We start from the raw sequence: 19,587 nt of genomic DNA on the forward strand, positions 1-19,587 counted from the left end.
TGCCAACCAGGACGATTGTGATTGGTTTAGTGAAATAAAAACAGGCCTTTCTCCAGCGCTGTGGAGGTAGGTCTGGCTACGCGAGACTAGCTTCAGATAAACTGTTAAATACATTTTTGCACCGACTGTGGATTAGAAGGGATCTTCTACTGGTCAGTATTTAAGAGGAGGAATGATTACAGCAAGAAAAATGCTCATCTGGGCTCCTGACTGTTGGTTTTAAAACAGACTTGAAAAAGTGTGAAACTATCCTTTAACATGTCAGGACAACATTCACTACTAATCCTGGTGATGCCCCGGGCTGAAGTAGGAGGCCACTGACAACCTTTTCCCAGGGGGGAAAAGGGGGGAAGTCTCTCCAGACAAAATGGATTTTAACTGGTCCGTCTGGCCATTAACATCAACTACAGACGAATTATAGTCCAGTTCCGACTCAGCAGCCGTCAGCAACATGTCCGGTTTACGACTAGTCTTTGAAGCTTATTGCTGTGTGACATCACAGACTGAAATAAAAATGAAACTCTGTAATTATAACAAACAAAGCCAAAAATCAGTCAATGAAAGGCTTGCTATCTGGGCTAACGACTCATTGAATCAGAATCAGAAATATATATTTTTGAGGGGAAAATGGGTCACGTTACTCCTATTATAGAGTAGAAATATGTATATAAGTAAGTATACAGAGGTTATAAACAGGTAGAAAATAAAAAAATTAAGAAATATGCATAAATACCCTGCATTACGCTACAGTACGTATAGGAAAATAAGAATTATGTGAAAATAAGTGCATCATACTACAAGATATAAGAGTGTAAATAATAATTCTGAGAAACTGGACCTATAAATGTGTTAAAAATACTAGTTTAAATGTACATTAAATCCAGTATTAGTGCCAGAGTATACCAGAGTATTGCACAGTTTAATTACTGCACAAAATGATTGTACTGTTGAGTCAGTATTGCACATTTTAAAATAATAATTATGATTAAATTGTGATGTTACAGCTGTTGACAGAGGTGAAAAAAGTAAAAAAAGGGCCAGTTTATTGAGTCTCGCAGACTAACTGGAAGCAGTTGCCATTCATTTACTTATATTAAAAAGGTGTCTAACTTGGTTTAAAATGTGACTGAACTGTTCAAAACATCTTGTGTTGAATCGTGGCACCAGACTGTTGGGCCTGCATGGTGGCAAATTATGTGGCCAATTTAACATTTAGCCGCTAGCTAGTCCAGACACACGTCGCCTCCACACGACTCCGGACTGCGCTACGAATCTGCTAGAATATCATATTATCGCTCACTGTGTAATTATTGACTGTAAACTGAATAAAACTTCAAGTTATTCCGGAACTACTATGTCTTCTGGTAAATTCGGCTAACTTTGTTCTGTAAAAACACCATTTATCTCTGAGTAATTTCATTGTTTCTTCTGTTGGTTAACGTTACGCTGCTCCCACTCGGTGTATTCTGGAGTAACGTTAAAACGAGAAGTACGAGGCGAAAAGATTCAAAAACTTGCAAGTCGTAAAGAGAGTGATAGTTATTCGTCGCATTGCATTATGCCGAAATGAACAGTGGATCATGGTGACTCGGAAAATGTGTTCAATCATGCTCTTAAGTCTGTGCCATTTAGACGACGGTATCATTTAGAATAAATTGCTCAAATTTTGACCGGCATTTGGCGTGACGTTCTCTGACTACGAGGGCTAGCAGCTAACGTTAGCTGGTTCATCAAGCAGGCACACCCTGCTTCTTTCCCCGCAACCACAGCACCACGTCCCGCTCATTTACCTCTTTCTTATCCTGAAGACACTCCAGCACAGCCAGGTTGTTGTTCCATGAATGTTTCGGGCAAAGCCGGGTCAGGTCTTCCCTGCACACCGCCTCCTCAGCTAACTTCCAGCCGGCAGAGCGCCTACGGAGCGGCGAGGCCCCGGCGCCCTGGTTCCTCTCAGCGGCTGCCGCGTTCGCCGGAGCCGGTCCGGCACCTGCCGCTGGATTCAGTTGATTGTCACCATTAAAAACAGCTTTGTTGGCACCATTGTTTTGCCCTCGAATCGGATGCACAAACGACAAGATGCACATCAAAAGCAGGAGCAGAGGAACACGTATACAGTCCGCCATCTTCACAGAGCCAGTCAGCCTGCTGCTGCGTTCAGGAACTGTTGGAAATATGGGAACCAAGGAGTAAAGTTGCACACGATTTTTTTTTCTTTCTTTCAGGGATGGCCGTGGACGGCTCATGAATAATTAATGAGCACGTATGTGATCATCCCCCCTCCAGACATGTTTTAAAAATGTCTTTGAATAATAATATGTGTCTGATACGGTTTTTCCACAAAAAAAGTTCCATTACCTCATTAAAAATTAAAAATCTGAAATTGCTGCTATCAGTATCAGCCACCAAAATCTAGTATCAGTTCATATATTAAAATAAGTAAGGCAGGAATTATTATTATTAATCTATTGATTATTTTTTTGATCATCTGATCTACTGTTTTGTATGTAAAGGTAATTGCAGGTTAGCTAGTCTTGAACAAAATCAAGAAAAGCAATAAATTGCCCAAAATTTTAATTGTCTTTTATTTTTCATTGTTCATTTTTTCACTTATTATCCTTTTATATATCTTATAATATATTTTATGTCGTTTTCTAACGCTTCTTTTTATGTTTAATATCATTTACTGTTATTTATCTGTTGGCATTTTAAAAAATGAAGAAAAACAATAAATTCCCACAAGAAGCAAACTTAACATTTGACATTTCTTCACAATAGATTATTTAAACAACACATTGATTAATCAGGTTGTTGTGCATTCATTATTGGAGTAATCAATATACTGTTTCAGCCTTAGATAGATAAGTTTATAGTCTGCATAATGAAACCAGGACAAACTCAGATGTTTTTTGAATCTCGGCAGAGTCTGAGACGTGTGCAGCAGCTCAGATGTCTGTCATCAGGTTACAGGTAGTGTCTCTGTTTTCTTGTTGCATTGTTGGACGACAGGGTTTGTCCACCTGAGCCTGAGCTGGAGTGCAACTCTAACTGGAGGAATGTTGGCATGAGAAACACAACGAAGAGCCAGTGTTTGTTTTGGAAGCAGAACTGGATCTCAGCAAATACTGTCACTCACATAAGAAAAGCTGGTTTCTTCTTTCTTTCTCATTTCAAATATACAGTATCACAACATCATCACACTCCTACATACAAACACAGCCCTACACCAGGATTTGATTTTATTTGTGGACTTCTCATCTGCTTTTAACACTGTAAACACACACACACACACACACACACACACACACACACACACACATTACTCAACAGACTTGTAGAGCTACAAGTCAATCAAACAATTAACTTTTTACAAAAACAGGCCTCAGCATGTTTCATCATCAGTTTTCATCCAGTATGGTGATTTTAAATACAAGACTCCTCCAGGACTGTGTTTTATCTCCACTTCTCTTCTCTTGTTAAATACCTTAAAGTCTGTTTACACTGTATTTTAGAGTCAGTCGGCACTAAAAGTGTTTGGTTAGCTTAGTTAAACCTTCAGGAGGCGGTGGCCATATATTCAGGGAAATCCTGTACTAATGGGAGCAAAGTGCAGCAGAACCACATTTCAGTTAGCACTGAACTGATATTACTATCATACTTAGTCAAATTACCTAATTTGCTAGCTAACAGAGCACTGATAATGTACTCAGCGCTAGCGTAGTGTAACAACAAACACCCCACCTTTCTGATGATATGCTGCCTCCAGTTGGTTTAGAGCGTAGAGTATGAATTCAACAGTTCTTACATATTGCACCTTTAAGTACATTACTTATTTAATGTACTGAAGTTACGTTCCACCACTGACTTCAGGGATACTTCTGTTGTCTGAAGGAGGCTCTGCCTTTAAGACTGAAGTCAGGGAATAAAAGTCTGAATGCTGTTATCACCACAGATTAAACATTAATGACAGAAACATGATTCAGCTGCAGCCCAACCCTGTAGGATGAGCACTGATATGAATCTGTGGATATTTTTAGGTGGGTATACGGTAAATTGTCCTGTCCAGAGGTGTGTTTATGCTCCATCAGAGATATTTATGACCTCCTGACCTCTGTGATTTCAGTGTATTAGAGCCAGAAAACTCCTGAATCTTATAACCATGAAGTGAGTTTAAAAAAAAAAAATCTGTCCACACTGACAACTTTGTTTAAAAAATAACATAATTTTTATTAACTTTGAAGTCGTACACAAACAAGTTGTAGCAAATATACATATATACAAATTCCTTTAGAAAGAAAACAAGGACAAGAACATTTTACAACGGCAGAGTCCTTTGGCACTTGATGCTCTGGTTTAGAGGGGAGCGACAGATGACATAAACCACAGTGAAGGACTGTGTGTTGTCTTTTTCTGTTTGACCATTAAAAAAAAAAAAAACCCACCAGAATTTAACATACTTAAAAAGGAAGGGTGTGAAAATGATTGGGAGTATTTTAGTGTATCTGCTCTTTTGTTTATTTGAATTTTCCCTTCTGGTCCGACCGCTGAGCTCATTTTAGAGGAAAGCTTGAAGTCCTAAACTATTTTAAAAAGGATCCGACAGGTAGTTTAACCTCAGTGTCTACAAATTATACACATTTTACATCTCTGCTGACCATTTTACAAATCATACCATCAGTTTTTTTTAGAGCGGTTTCATATCTTTCAGTCACTGACTTCAGTTCATTTCCGTATGTGATGAAAATCAACTTGCAGTGTTGAAACGTGTCTCAGTGATCTTTGTCTCTTTGTTACATTAACATGTTTTTTGCAGCGACTCTGTTGCCAAAATATATATTTTCTACCCTGGTGGATTCAAGGCCGCTCTGACGTCTGAAACTTCAGTTACGCAGCTGCACTGACGAGCTAAAAGTCAAACGTTTAAATCATAAACGTAGAAGGACTTTTGTTTCTTGCATTAAAAAAAAGGGACTTTTTCAGAACAAAGAGTCTAAATTTGACGTGTTTTTAAATGCTTAAAAAAAAAAAAGTCCACCAACTTAGTGTTGCATTCTGATCTCAGTAGACAATTAAAAATAAGATTAATGCTGCAGAACGAGAGATATTGTCTTTTTTACTCGTCAGAACCTGGCGCCTACATTACCCACAATGCAACTGACCTCGATTCACTCGACTGCACAGATCCAGGTGTGTTCTGCTTGAAGCGGCTCTAAAAAGTGATGATATGATTTAGAAAATGATCAGAAGAGCTGTGAAACATCAACCATCTGTAGTTAAACCAGTGTCAGTGGTCCTGGAACTGGGAACACGTCCTGTGGACTACAAACCACTCACACTTGATGCTGTTTTATGCAGATTTTGTCCAGACAGCTGTTGGTTTCCCTTCATTTCTGTACAATATAAAAACATATTAGCAGAAACTTGTTTGTGTTATGTAATCCATCACTATGAACAACAGGTTTAAATTGCTTTTTGTAAGTTACATTACAGCTTTTTTTTTTATATAATAATGCTTCAGTAGTGAGCAAGACATTTTCTCATCATGAGCGCCCCCTGGTGGACTAATGATGTCATGAAAACACCTCTAACACATTTGATCCGATATATATTTATGATGAGTTAAAAATCTACTTGTGAAGCAATACAGTGCAGACATTTCAAATCAATCTGCGTTTAAAAGTCACATTACTATGAAACAATGCTGTAACAATTACTAAACGAATGCAGACTGTGATGGATCAGACAAGTTTCAAGAGTTTTCTAACTGATTTTCATTCTGTACAGAAATTAAAGGGAACCAATGTGTAAAATGTTTAACCTGTACAGTGAGGATACAGGCTGAAAACTGTCAACAAATATTCTAAATATACATAATTTATAGCCGAGGAGCGTGAACACGTAAAGCACTAATATGTTGGTCCTGTTCATCAAACTATCATCAGACTAAAATCAGCAGCTGACGTTCGATAACCAGCGACAGGAGAGAAAAAAAATCACCTTCATCAGCTGAGAAGATGATCTGAACACAACCAGACTTCAGACTGACTGGTTCACACACTCACTGGTAATTTGATCTTTTCCTCCCATACTGACCCCAATATAAGATGATAATTTACTCTGGAAATTAGGTTTGAAAGAGTGGTAGTAATTGTTTGGTCAGCTCAGTTTAACCTGCAGGAGTTTCTGAAGACTCGTGTTGAGAAACTTGTTTTTCTGCCACAGAGGAAATAAATTCACGACGAGTGAAACTTACGACGTCTTTACTGCAGAAATGGATCGCAGACTGAATCTGTCAAAGTGCCAATCACCAAAGTCACAGATGATGAGCAGCTCAAAAAGACAAACAGTTAGTCTGAAAAACGCTAAAAGCCAGAGAAAATAATTTTGTCCACATCCAAGAGCCTGACAGCGTGTGTGTGTGACTAAAGTCGGATGTATCTTTTTCCAAATACAGGTGTTGGAAAAGAGGGATCTTAAAATCAGGGTGTCCTTATATTAGGGCCAATACGGTACTTTGAATGGGAGCTCAGTGCAGCAGAACTACATCTTACAATCTGTCTTCTTATTGGAGGATGTTCAAACTCAGACTCAGATTTCAATTGGCCTCCTCAAACTGTGCAGGTCAAAGGTCACCAGATGCAGTAACACAGATTTTTTTTTAAAAAAAGGGAAAAAACTAAGATCAATAACGATGTTTGAGATGTTTCCTCCAGCTGATCACTCCCGCTAATCAGAGTTTTATTTTTTTGCGTGTGTGTAAACGTACAGATAAAAGTTTAGCAGCATTTAATTTCCCACAGTTCCACGCGGTCCGCGTCGCGACGACCCAGCGAGAGTCTTCATCGTTCACTCCCACCTGTAGAGCTTCAGCATCTTCTCGGTGAGCGAGGCCAGGAAGTGCTCGCCGTTCACCTTGAACGGGCTGATGTCCAACACCGGGAGGTCGGCAGGAAGCTTCTGGAGCAGAGAGCCGCTGCCGGCGTCCCACACCTGAGGAGGAGGAGGAGGAGGAATGAGAGGGTGAGGAAGGATAAATAGAGATGGTAGAGAGAGGAAGAGAGGAGTCACACAAAAGATGAAGAGGAGGAAAAAAAAGGAAGAGAAAGAAGGAAAGTGTTGGAGGACGGAGAGAAAGAGGAGGAGAGGATGAGGATGAAAAAGATGAAGAGGAGCAGGAAGAGGAAGATCAGACAGAAACAAAAAGAAGAGGAGGAAGAGTAAGAATGTTACAAGGCAACTTTAAGCTCTGTAATAAAACAAAAAAATAAATGAAATGAATGTAAACACTTTAAAATGACACAAAAAAAGCCAAATAAAAAATGACTACAATAAGTTTTAAGGTTTAAAATGAAAATAAAATAAAACAAAATAAACAATTTAATTGTAAAAAAGTTATCAGGCATCTTTATGTTAATTAAAAGGACAAAAAAAACCCACAAAAACAAACATAAAAAAAGAAAAGAACAAGCATTAATCAACAAAATGGAACTAAAATAAAACTCTTTAAAATGACCAAAATATAAAATAAAATACTTAAATGTGAAGGTTTTAGTGGCATCTAGCGGCGAGGCTGCAGATTAGAAACAACTGAAATAACTTAAGTAAAATGTTATGAAATGTTTAGATAATAAAATTATATCCTACTTTGTTTTTTTCCTTAAGATCAGTAAACTGCCGACAAACTCGTTAAGTCCATCTACTATCACACACACACACACACACACACACACACACACACACACACACACACACACACGCACGCACCATGGTGGAGTTTGACGCCTCGTCTCCGGCGCACACCAGCGTCCCGCCTCCGTCTGGACTTCTGAAGACGGCGTTTTTGGTGAGCAGTTTGCAGGACGATCCGGCGCTGAACGTCTGCACCGGTGAGCAGGAGCAGCTGGGCAGCTGGCTGGAGTCCTGCTGCGGCGTGCGGTTCAGAGCCATCAGGACGCAGCGCAGCGACGGGTTGGAGCGTCCTGCGGGAGAGACGAGAACGCTTCATATATGAGAAACTAACACAACGTGTTTGTTTTCATCCGACCTTCAAGCTTTTTTTTTAGTGATGCGTCTTAAATTCTCTCCTCACGCCAGATAAATGCCCGTCAATGCCCGGTGCTTTTATTTTGAAATGCAAATCTACAATAGGACTGAAAAACTCATAAAAAAACAAATCTTGTCTCTCTAATCTGACAGAGGAAAAAGAAAAGGTGGAACCTCTGAGAAAAAGATTTCACAAAGACCGAGGACAAGGCACAAGAACATGTTCCCTGGTCCGGCGGTCTACAGGTGAGGATCATCATGAATCGGCGGGGTCGGGGTCTCACCGGGCCTGTAGGTGACCAGACAGTGTCTGCTCTCCGTCTCCACCTGGATGTCGGTGCAGCCGGCGGTCTCCAGCGGCAGGACGTGCGGTCTGTAGGTGGTCTCGTTGACCTGCTCCCAGAAACACCCGCCCTCCAGAGAGCCGGCGATCAGCCCGCCGCAGGGGAAGGAGCTGGACGCCGCCCGCGGGACGTAGCAGAGAGACGCCACCGGACATCTGGAAACATCAGAGATCCAGTTAGTAGCTTTCAGGAAAGACAAGAGACAAGCCAGCTGTCCATGTGCATTATGACCTTCATCCAAAGTAACACGTGTGTGTGTGTGTGTGTGTGCGCGCGCGTTACCTGGAGCGTAGCGGCTCCAGCTCCTGGACGTGTGTGCTGGTGTCTCTGGTGTCGTAGACGAGCACCGAGCCGTTGCTCAGACCTGCGTAGATGTAGTTACTGTTGTCCAAACACCAGCAGCAGCTCCACACTGGTTTACCTGCGTTATAGGTCTGAACCACTGTGTTGGTCAGCAGACTGCAACACACACACACACACACACACACACACACACACACACACACACACACACACACACACACACACACACACACACACACACACACACACACACATTAATACACATTAATACACCTTCAGCTGGGTTCAGAGCAAATGATGAATGCATGAATGTCTCTTTTGGTTTGAAGAGAAAAACAGACTGTTGTACTTACTGATGGTTTTCATTAGGATGAGTCATAACAACAAAGACTCATTCAAGTTCATTTTTTTTGTTTGTTTTTTTTAAAAACAAAAAATGATCTTTTAGTACAGATACAAACTGTTACCTAACAAGGCAGCAGCTGGAGGTTGTTTTACTTCACCTCAGCCCACCGTCCAGTAACACACACAGTGATGCAAGAATGGATTTCACTCCCACATCATATGAAACAACAAAATAATATATATGGTTTTATAAAAAAACATTACTTAAGGAGAAACTTTGGTAATTAATAAGTATTCTTATGGTGTGAAAGGGTTCCATGGGCATTTTATGTTAAATAATGATATTTCTGGCTGCTGTATGTTAGATGTATTGTGATCAGTAGTGTGAATGTGTATTTTTGTCTCCTTGAAGAAGAATAGCTGCTGCTATGAAGTAGTTAACAGGGATCTTAATAAACAAACACATTCTTTTCATTTCTGCGACTCCGGTTATGGAAAGTATGAAGCCTGATCAATTAATTTTTGTATTTAAACGATGTATTGGGAAGCTGTCGGTCTCTTCTGTTCCTGCGCTCAGTTAGAGCGTCTACGCAGGCGTTCAGACTGAAAACAGGGCTGCCATGATGACGCTTGTTTCTTCAAGTAAGACATGAAATACGATCCAGGAAGTCCAGTTTAATAACACATGGATTGTGAGGTAAACAGTAGAAATACTCTGCTCCACCAGGAATGTGAGCTCACACGCAGCACCTAACCGGACGACGTCACGTTACTTCGAGACAAAAGTTGAGCCTTTGAAGTCTGCTGCTGCTGCTGCAGGTGAGAACTCGTTTCATTTTTAAGTGATATCTTTAAAATAAAGAAAGCTGTACTGTAAGATGGAATATGATTGGATGGATGACACGTTATAGTCTTTTATTTTAATCATGTATTAACTCATTATGATCAAAAGTACGCCGTAATATTAGCGTCACACTGAACAAAAACAGAGATTTTCAGATTAAAGGCATAATAGCTTGAGAAAAAAATTGTAATGCTACAAGAATAAAACTGCAATACTAGTCAGAGTATTCAATTATTTAATCATTTTATTTTGTTATGCATTTCATTTTCACTATTTTATCAAATCAAAATGTTTTATTTTCCCTCTTATGTACATTTACAGGTTTTAATCTTCATTTTATGTCTTTATTGATGTGAAGCACTTTGAGCTTATTATTATTATTATTACTCTAATAATGACTACTTCTCTTCTCTAAATATTCTTTAACAGTTGTAATTAAGTGAGCGCTGTCAGGTCGGGGGTTTCGGTGGACGTGTGTGTGTGTGTGTGTGTGTGTGTGTGTACCTGGTGAGTTTGATGGTGTTGTCCAGAGCGGCTGACAGCAGCAGACTGTCGTTCTGTCTGTTGAAGGACAGACCTCGGATCTGTTTGCTGTGGATGGGGACGTACTGACTGGCCTTCATGGTCACCACGCTCACCTTCTTCACCCCGCAACCTGACGGAGGGAGACGCGACATTTTAACAAGTGGAAGAAAAGCTGCAGACGCTGTGGCGTACAAAATAAAATACGTGAATAAATGTGTTTCCCAGACTAATAAATCTTCCGTATTAGCTTACTGCAGATATATCTTATCAGTATATATATATATATATATATATATATATATATATATATATATATATTATCTGGACAAAGTGTCATGATTTCACAGTTTGTCCATCAGAGAGCACTGACGAGTGATAAATTAATTTCTGCATACAGGAAGTCCACCTGCAGTTAAAGTGATGCACTCTAAAAGATCCAGCTGATCAGAAACTGAGATAGGAGAAGTTAGAAAGGTGTTAAAATCTATTTATATTACTTATTTTCACATTCAATATGTTAAACGAGGTCATATTTTACTTTGTAGTTTCCTGTTTTAGCAAAAGAAAAACCTAAAAGTCTCCTTAAAGGATGGATTCACCATTTCTGAAGCCCAAATGAACAGTGAAACCTGTTTTTCTTGCTGTAATCATTCCTCCTGTTCATACTGACTATTAGAAGATCCCTTCATAATGACCTTACAATACAAGTGATGGGGGACAAAATCCACAGTCCTCCTTCTGTGCAAAAAAATGTATTTCAAAGTTTATCTGAAGCTAATATGAAGCTTCAGCGTCCAAATGAGTCAAATCAAGTAGATATCTTTCAACATTACAGTCTTTTTAGTGCCAAAGTCCCTCTTTTTGTTACTATACTTCCACCTGCAGCTCAACAGGGAAACACTGATTGATTAATCGTTAGGAGGTAAATGTAACAATAGCGTTATTGGTTTTAGGAGGGTTGGGCCGATGGGCGATGCCATCGTCATCGACCACTGAGCCTCTACCATCATAATGTTGAGATTTAAAAGAACCAGGTGAAGCACTCGAGTTGACGACGACTACATTTGTTACGTTACTGTAAACTTATTAATTAATTTATTAATGTAATCTACAGACTGAGAAAGAGTTTTCAGAGCGCTACAAGCAGGCAGGGACTTTTTGGGGAGCGGTAACTACAGTTCAGACCCTGGTCTCTGATAGATGGTTGCTGAGTTCCTGGAAAAGTTCCAGCAACTGAAAAATCTTACATGTAGACCTTTTACACATTTAGGTGGCGCTAAAGCTCATAGAACATCTAAAATAGAGAGGATTCATCCTCTGGACAGCATTAGCATGCTCAGTAAGTTTCACAGCAGTGTTTTAAGACATGTATTGCTCTGGATCAAAGCGTTGGACATCCTGCGACTTCGCTGCTAACAGGTCAAAAGAGAGGAAGGGGCGGAGTCTCACCGGGCACCAGTGTGGCGTGAGGAGAAGGCTGCGAGGCCAGCAGGCAGCTCAGAGGTTCACAGTAGGATAAAACTCTGCAGCCTCCGGCCTGAGACAACAGCACCGCCTTGGAGAAGCTGTACTGTGCCGTCTTGGAGCCGTCCGACCTCTGAGACAGACCGAAGAGCAGCGAGGACGAGGAGGAGGAGGAAGAAGAGGAGGAGGAAGAGAGGGGAGCTGAACTTCTCCCGGCTTGGGCCATCAGAGCTCTCAGCTCCTAAACAACCAGGAAGACAAGAAAAGATTCATCCCCCCGACATCTACTGGACGTCATCGATCTACGGAGTCTCAAATGTGCCATTTTTCATTTATAATCAGTTAATTAATTAATGCAGAATTTGAGGGTGTCATTGCTCTTTAAAATAAATACCTGAGACAGAATATGAAAAGAAGGACGCATTAGTAAACGGAACAAAAAAAATGCGTTTTGCACTTTGTTCATTTAAATGCTGTCAATTACTTACTTGATTAATTAATTAATTATCATTATACAAATAATGGTAAAAAGCTTTCATATAATGAAATCTGCTAATTAATAACTAGGTTTAATTATTTCTTTAAATGGTAAATAAATAGGTAAAAGGATTCAATTATTTTCCGAAACATTCTCTTGTGATTATATAAATATATATATATATATATATATATATATATATATATATATATATATATATATATATATATATATATATACACACACTCGTTTATATCATATTCAATGATAGTAAAAATAAAATATGTTGTATTTTAAACACACAAGTTAATGATGTGATTAGAATTAATTAAAAATTAATTGAAGGGACCTGAAAATATTAACACATTTTACAAGAACGTTTTGTTCAATTAAATATTAATATGGTGGTAAAATTGTATGTGCAACATATGACATGTTTAGGCCTCTATACATGTTAAAGTATTAACAAGACAAAAGGAGCAGTGACTTTTCCATCCCTGCATTTTAATTTTATTTGAGCCTTCAGATTCCCTTCAATTACAACTAGAAACTGAAAATAATCAACCTGAAAACAAATATCAAATTTAATAAGAAAGTTCCAGGAAATCAGAAATTGATCCGTTGTCATGGATACCTGCAGCTCTTGTTGCGCTTGTCCATATTTGTTGGTGACGACCTGCAGTTTCAGTTTGTACTGAGCTGATTCCAGTTCAGCCTTCCTCCTCAGAGACTGTTCCTGCTCCAGAGACCTAAAAACACACCGACAGTTACATCGTTAACACAACTGCAGCTGCAACGATTAATTGATTAGTTGATTGACAGAAAGTGTAATCACCAACTAGTCATTATATATTGTATATATCTTATGGTTTCTTTAGATATTCGTGTAGCACAAACTACTAATCGATTAATCAAGAAAATGATCAACAGATTTATTAGATTAACAGACTTTTTGAGGAAAAATGCAGATAAATGTGCTGGTTTCAGCTCCTCAGATGTGAAGATTTAATGTTTGAGTGTCAAATCCAAAGTATTTTTGGATTTTGGACTGTTGGGTAGACAAAATAAGACATTTAGTGACGTCATCTTCGACTCTTTTATATACATTTTTCACAATTTTCTGACATTTTATAAATTGCCGGATTAATCGATGATGAATAATTGTTAGTTGCAGCCCTACTCATCGGCTCGGGCGTCTACAGATTACGTGTGTTGACAGTGAAGCAGAGAAAACGTCTCTCACTTCTTCAGGCTCTCTTGCTCGGTGTTGTCCAGCGCTCTCAGCTTCGGAGCGTACAGCAGAACGATGTCTGAACGCTTCGCTTTCTTGTTGCACTAAAGAGGAACGAAAAGAACGAACCGCAGGTCAGGAAATACAGATACAAGGTGACTGACGTAAAGGGGGGTGAAAAACTGAAACGCAGTGACCTCACTGACCTGTGGACATTTAGCCGCCGGGCCCTGAGCTTTCAACCAGCGCTGGATGCAGGTGAAGCCGAAGAGGTGTCCGCAGCGCAGAGCGGCCAGCCGGTGTTCGCCCGCCGTCGTCCACGCCTCGAAGCAGATGGTGCAGGTGTCGCCTTCGCCCTCCTCGTTTTGTGACGACTGGACTGAAGCGGAGGCCGCGGGGACCGACTAGAGGCGAAGATGATTAGAGTTAAACGCCTCATACGGTGCGTTTCCAGTACATGTTTTTATTCACATTTTCAATTTGCGCACAAAAAAACTGAAATAAAGATGATAAAATGATGACGTACATCAATCATGTGACTTAAACGTCGCTCAAGCTTCCACTAAAGAGACAAAAGCATCAGATCTGTGCGCGGCGATGAGGAGACGTTCCTCAAATTAATACATGAAACAAACAGAAATGTCATATTTCCATCACATTTTCCATCATTTGAGCTTTGACTGACGCTCTTTTTAATAACATCATCTCGTTGTGTCGTCTTCTTCTGCAGCGGTTTAATGGCACCGACTGGAGAACTAGCGCCACCGACTGTTTATCTCCTGATATTCACTTAACAGTAGTATATGGAAACGTGCATTAAATCTAACGTTCTTGGTCATCATCAGCTCTCACTACAGTTACAATAAACTATTCTCTGCATTAAAATACCGGGCATGAATATACACGACGATGTTTGTATGGAGCGCTGTAAAAAGTCAGAACGTTACCTGAACGTCCTGAATTTGAGCTTCTGTCCTCTCACTGTCTGCAGCTGAACTGGAGTCTGAACACACACAGAAAATTCACACTTAATCCTCAGAATACAACAATAAAACATAAATCAAATATAACTGTAGCTGGAGCTTAAGTATAAAACCCATATTAGACCATGAAAACTGTTTTTTTAGGATCACAGGGTCTGAACTGCTCCGTTAAAACTAGTTATGCTCATTTAGCGCTGACGAGATTAAGCGAACTTTAGTCGGACTCACTGGTTGGAACAGCTTCCTGTGGTTGTGATTGTTGGATGGAGGCGTTGGGACGAGGACTAGCGGAAAGGGCGGGTTGGGTAGGTTCAGCTGGTGCTGCTGCGGCAGGCGCGCCGTCCTCGTCGCCCCCCTCCTCTTCCTCCTCCTCGTCAGACTCGCTGACCTCGGTGGTGCTGCCGGACTCCGGTTCGGCCACGCTGGCAGCAGGCGCTCGGAGCAGGAAGTCTGGGAAGCCTCTGGAGGGCGCTGCAGTCTGACTGGGGTAGTGCACCCTGAGGCCCTGCCTGGAGCAGCGCGCACACACACACACACACACACACACACACACACACACACACACACACACACACACACACACGTTTCACATCTCAGAAAGAGACTAAACTTTGAGAGAATAAAGCTCCTGCTAAGAGACAGACATTAATTCCGGGTACCTGAGTCTCCTCCGTATGGGCGCCCCCTGCGATGCTGAATGTGTGGTTGCAGCGCTGCCGCCCACCGCTCTCTGACTGAACGCCCAGGCGGCAGGAAGCAGGAAGGGTGGCGCACGAACCGCCGCCTGTCCTCCTTCATTGCCGTCATCGTCGTCATCCTCGTCCACTTCGGTGCTGCTGCCGGAGTCTGAGATGACGTGTGGTGCGTTGGCGTCCTCAGCCTGGCCTGCAGCTGCAACAACGGCGGCGGCGGCAACCTCTGGCTGCCTGCCGCCTCCTCCCTGTATCTCCATCGGGGAGTCTACCTCCATGGCCTCCATCTGCACATCGGGAAAGAACAAAGCTTAGTTAATCTTACCGACGATGCTCTGTCAGCACATCACATCAGCAAGGTTTCAGGTTAAAGCAAAAGATCAACGTTTTGGGAAATACACTTATTCACTCTCTGGTGTGAGTTAGAGGAAAAGACTGATAACACTCTAATATCTGAGCTGCAGCCAGTTAGATCCGCTTTAGACTGGAACACAGCTGCCTGTATCTATCTGAAGGTAACAAAACCCACCTACCAGCACCTCTAAAGCTCAGTATCTATGTTGTATCTTGTTTGTTATTCTGTACAAAAACCAAAGTGTAAAAACAACCATTTTCCATTTTACTGGAGATCATGTGCTGAACTACTTAATAGTGGTTTATGTATTTGGAGGTTTATGTGATCTTATGTTTTATTATTGCATTTTACACTTTTATTTGGCTCATTACTTTAAATGTGAAACCTTGTTAAACGCACAATATTCAGCCGCTATGGGGTCTCTCAAATTTATCACGAAAATGTGACTTTAAACTGAATAAAAGTCACTTTATAAACAGATTCTGTCAAACAACCACGACGCCGATGTATTATCTTGTATGTGTGTCAGTTACTCTTTGGTAGACGTCATTGTAGCGGACAAACACAGCGCCGCCGTATGCATCTTGTGCGTGTTTACTCTTTGGTAGAGGAGGTCTGACGCCATCGACAGGCGACCAAATGAAACGATCCGTTACTTTGATTAAATTACAGATTTCTCTGAGTTGGAAGTTTGTTGGAAACATTTGGGATAATGTAAGTACACAACTCAACAACATATATAACATAGGTCTAGTTGTTTTTAGACATTTTAATGTGGAATAATTACATATTATAGCTTTAATAAAAGAGTTGCTTTAATCCAGATTTTTTCCAGAAGTTCAACCTGAATAAAAATGAGACAACATGGACATTGTCTCCTTGGAGTATGTATTAGTTCACAACCGAAACATTGAGTTTTTCTCATTTTTATTCATGTTGTGCTTTCCTCTGATGCACGTGTGACACAAAACGAAGTACCCTTCAGTTAAACACCAGCCCGGCCATATTCCACAAGCTGACCTTGCACCACGACCAGAAGGGAGGACAGATAATGTCTGCTTTTGGGATTGATGAACCCTAACTTACTAATCTTAAAAACACAAAGTTGCTCCTCCTTTTTCAAAAGTGAACACAAAAAGTTAACCTGCATAGTATATGATACAAAGCTGCAGGAGCCTCAGTGCAGTGGAGAGCTAGGACTACTTTACCCCGGTTTAATTTAATGTATTTAGAGCAAAAATGCATTATGATTATATGAGTCTTCATCAGTCTGAGTTAATCGTATCAAGTGGATATCTGACACATTTACAGTCTTTTTAACATCAAATTCCCTCTGTGTGTTTCCTAGAACAGTGTTTTCAAGGGCTCAGGGACCTTTATTGTCATCTCACCACACTTACGTTTCTACTTTCAGTTTCAAATGTTACCTATGAAGACATTAAATTGCATTTCCCGGGGTTAATGAAAAGGTGGCGCAAATGCTAAACAAAAAAGGTCTTAAAACTTAAAAGGTTGATAAATTATGATGGGATCTTCTAATGGTCAGTATGGACAGGAGGAATGATTACAGCGAGAAAAACATGTTTCAATGTTCATTTGCGTTTCTGACTGTTGTTATAAGACAAACTTGAATGAAACCGTCCATTGAATCCGTCCTTTCAGCTGCAGCTGGCTGCAGACAGTCAGAAGTTACACAACCTGCATGCTGTGCTAACTAACTAGCTAGCTAATGGCAGTGTTAGCGCTGACAAGTCGCCCGGGAAGCATGAATGGTCTCCGACTGTCAATTGTCCTGCAAATCACGTTTATTATTCAGTAACGTATCTGTTGTCTGTGACGGTTACATTCCGGTGCGCTCTTCGGGGCCAGGTGATGCGTTCTCCGGCTTAACGCTTAACTACAGACCGAGGTCATCGAGGCCTCCAGCAAAATAGATAAAATAAACAACAACAGCTTCTTATTTTCAGTCAACTTGTTTTTGAAACAATTTCTTGATTTAATATAAGTAGCTGACGTTATAGAATAACGGGGAAAAAATAAAATGTTTTCTCTGCTCTGATGTCCTGGTAACAACGTACGGTTGAACAAAATATTAGCTAGTATTATGTGAAGTTGCAAGACTGCGTACACGCGATTAACGGCTTAAATTAGGCTTTTATTAAAGTCGACACATATAGCAACTGTTGATATCAACTATGGTGTTTTTAATTTTAAACGCTCATTAAAAAGGAGTCAGTTTTGGTTGGCTCGTTAGCCCGCATAGCTAACGTAACCGAGTTAGCTCAGCACCGCGGCCAAAAGCAAACCCCTACCTGTGTGGAAGTGAAGGTTTAACAGCCGCCGGTCCCAATCTGGAAGAACAAACGGGGTGACAACATGGCTCCACGGTAAAGGATCAAAGCACACGGGGTTTTCGTCGTGGTGGGTTAATGAGATACTTCACACCGGAGCGTTGAACTCGTTCAACACCGCGGTAAGGGCTCGAATCTCCCGGCGCCAGTCCGCTCTGCCCGCCCCATCCTGCCGAGACGTCACCGCCAAAGATCGTATGTTGTGAAGATGGATCACTCATAGCCAAGGATGTAATACTAAGCTATGAAAACAAATAACAGAAAGTTCAACGGACCGTCAGTTTATTAAGTTCACGGGGAACATTTCATATCCATAAGTTCTGGAGGTCTCACCCACATTTTGAACTTTTCATGATTGAATTTAGAAAGTGTCTTGAGTCTATCCAACTTATAAATAATAAGAAATGTGCACACACAGTTAGTATGCGCCACGTTTTTTTTTTTTTTGTTTTTTTTACAGAAGCCTACCTTTTCTGTTAAGTTATTATTTTATATTATATTTTATTTATTTGTATTATTATTACCTTCAACCTATGTCCTGTTACCATTTTGAATGTATCAACCAATTGTCTTTATTTCTTTATGATATTATTTATGATATTAAGTGTTTTCTGTTTTTGTCTTAATGTCACATGCTGTAAGTGATGGTTTCTATAAATAAAGAGATAAATAAATAAATGAATAAAGAACTCATCTCGGCTCTGTGTTACCATGTGCCTTTACTAGTATTATTATTACTGTTACTATCATTTTATCTTTTTTTTTCTTTCTTCTGTTTTTGTCTTCCTCTCTTTGTGCTGTGAAGCACTTTGGATCATCTGCGTTGTGTGTAAAGAGCTATATAAATAAAGTTGATTTGAACTACACTTCTTTTGCCAGTGCCTTGGTCAGGAGTATTAACTTTATCTTAACATACATGTCTTTAATGATAAGAGGAAACCAGAGCATCTGGCAGAAACCTGTGCAAACACAGGAAGAACATGCAAACTAAACTCCACAAAGCAGGATCTCAGGCGGCCAGGGCTTGGTGTGTTTATTATGTGTGTATATTTGTCAGTGCTGGAAGAAGTACTCAGACCCTTTACTTAAATAAAAGTACCAATGCAGCAATGTAAAAATACTCCATTACAAGTAAAACTCCTGCAATCTTATGCAGCATGTTACTGTTGTAGCTGCTGGAGGTGGAGCTAGTTTCAACTACTTCATATAAAGTTAGCTAGTTTAGTCCAGTGGTTCCCAACCTAGGGGTCGGGCCACTGCAGAGGGTCACCAGATAAATCTGAGGGGTCATAAGATGATTAATGGGAGAGGAAAGAAGAAAAAACAAAGTTCTGATACACAAATATGAAATCTTGAGTAGAATCAAATGGAAATACTCAAGTAAAGTACAAGAACTTCAAATCTATACTTAAGCACAGTGTTTGAGTAAATGTATTTAGTTACTTTCCAAGACTGATATTTTATGTGTTTACATATTTTAGCATTTAAACATTACCATTAATGTTGCATCAGTCACCTCTTTTAATCACAGAAAGAATCAGTTAATCATAATAAACATAAAGGCTAAAAGACTAAAAGAAAGTAACAACAACAACAAAATACAGACTTGTTTCAGTTTGCTTGTTGCTACAA

At 40.2% G+C, this 19,587-nt stretch overlaps 2 protein-coding genes across 2 annotated transcripts in view; both read right to left on the reverse strand.

Moving 5' to 3' along the window:
* The window catches only part of LOC122985318 (Golgi apparatus protein 1), a 47,659-nt gene extending 45,101 nt beyond the window's left edge, over nt 1–2,558 (reverse strand). Inside the window, exon 1 of the mRNA XM_044355886.1 lies at nt 1,791–2,558. Within this exon, the coding sequence (XP_044211821.1) occupies nt 1,791–2,243 (453 nt within the window). The 5' untranslated portion in view covers nt 2,244–2,558. The remainder of the gene's footprint in view (nt 1–1,790) is intronic.
* Nucleotides 2,559–6,754: 4,196 nt separating this feature from the next.
* On the reverse strand, nt 6,755–18,152 carry rfwd3 (ring finger and WD repeat domain 3). The gene is made up of 13 exons (XM_044355894.1): nt 17,917–18,152; nt 15,217–15,536; nt 14,786–15,066; nt 14,522–14,577; nt 13,781–13,978; nt 13,587–13,678; nt 12,978–13,092; nt 11,851–12,106; nt 10,381–10,531; nt 8,667–8,843; nt 8,325–8,539; nt 7,762–7,976; nt 6,755–6,987 (listed from the first exon to the last, which is right to left on the reverse strand). The coding sequence occupies exons 2-13, from the start codon at nt 15,534–15,536 to the stop codon at nt 6,844–6,846; spliced, it is 2,220 nt and encodes a 739-aa protein (XP_044211829.1). The 5' UTR covers nt 17,917–18,152; the 3' UTR covers nt 6,755–6,843.
* Between the last annotated feature and the right edge of the window lie 1,435 nt (nt 18,153–19,587).

This window comes from Thunnus albacares, chromosome 7, assembly GCF_914725855.1.
Source record: "Thunnus albacares chromosome 7, fThuAlb1.1, whole genome shotgun sequence".
Classification (NCBI taxonomy): Eukaryota; Metazoa; Chordata; class Actinopteri; order Scombriformes; family Scombridae; genus Thunnus; species Thunnus albacares.

Coding starts and splice junctions, on each gene's coding strand:
- rfwd3 (XM_044355894.1), bottom strand. CDS start 15,536: ATGGAGGCCATGGAGGTAGACTCCCCGATGGAGATACAGGGAGGAGGC. Junction 12,107..12,977: donor AAGCGCAACAAGAGCTGCAG/GTATCCATGACA, acceptor CTGGTTGTTTAG/GAGCTGAGAGCTCTGATGGC. Junction 8,540..8,666: donor CTGGAGCCGCTACGCTCCAG/GTAACGCGCGCG, acceptor TGATGTTTCCAG/ATGTCCGGTGGCGTCTCTCT.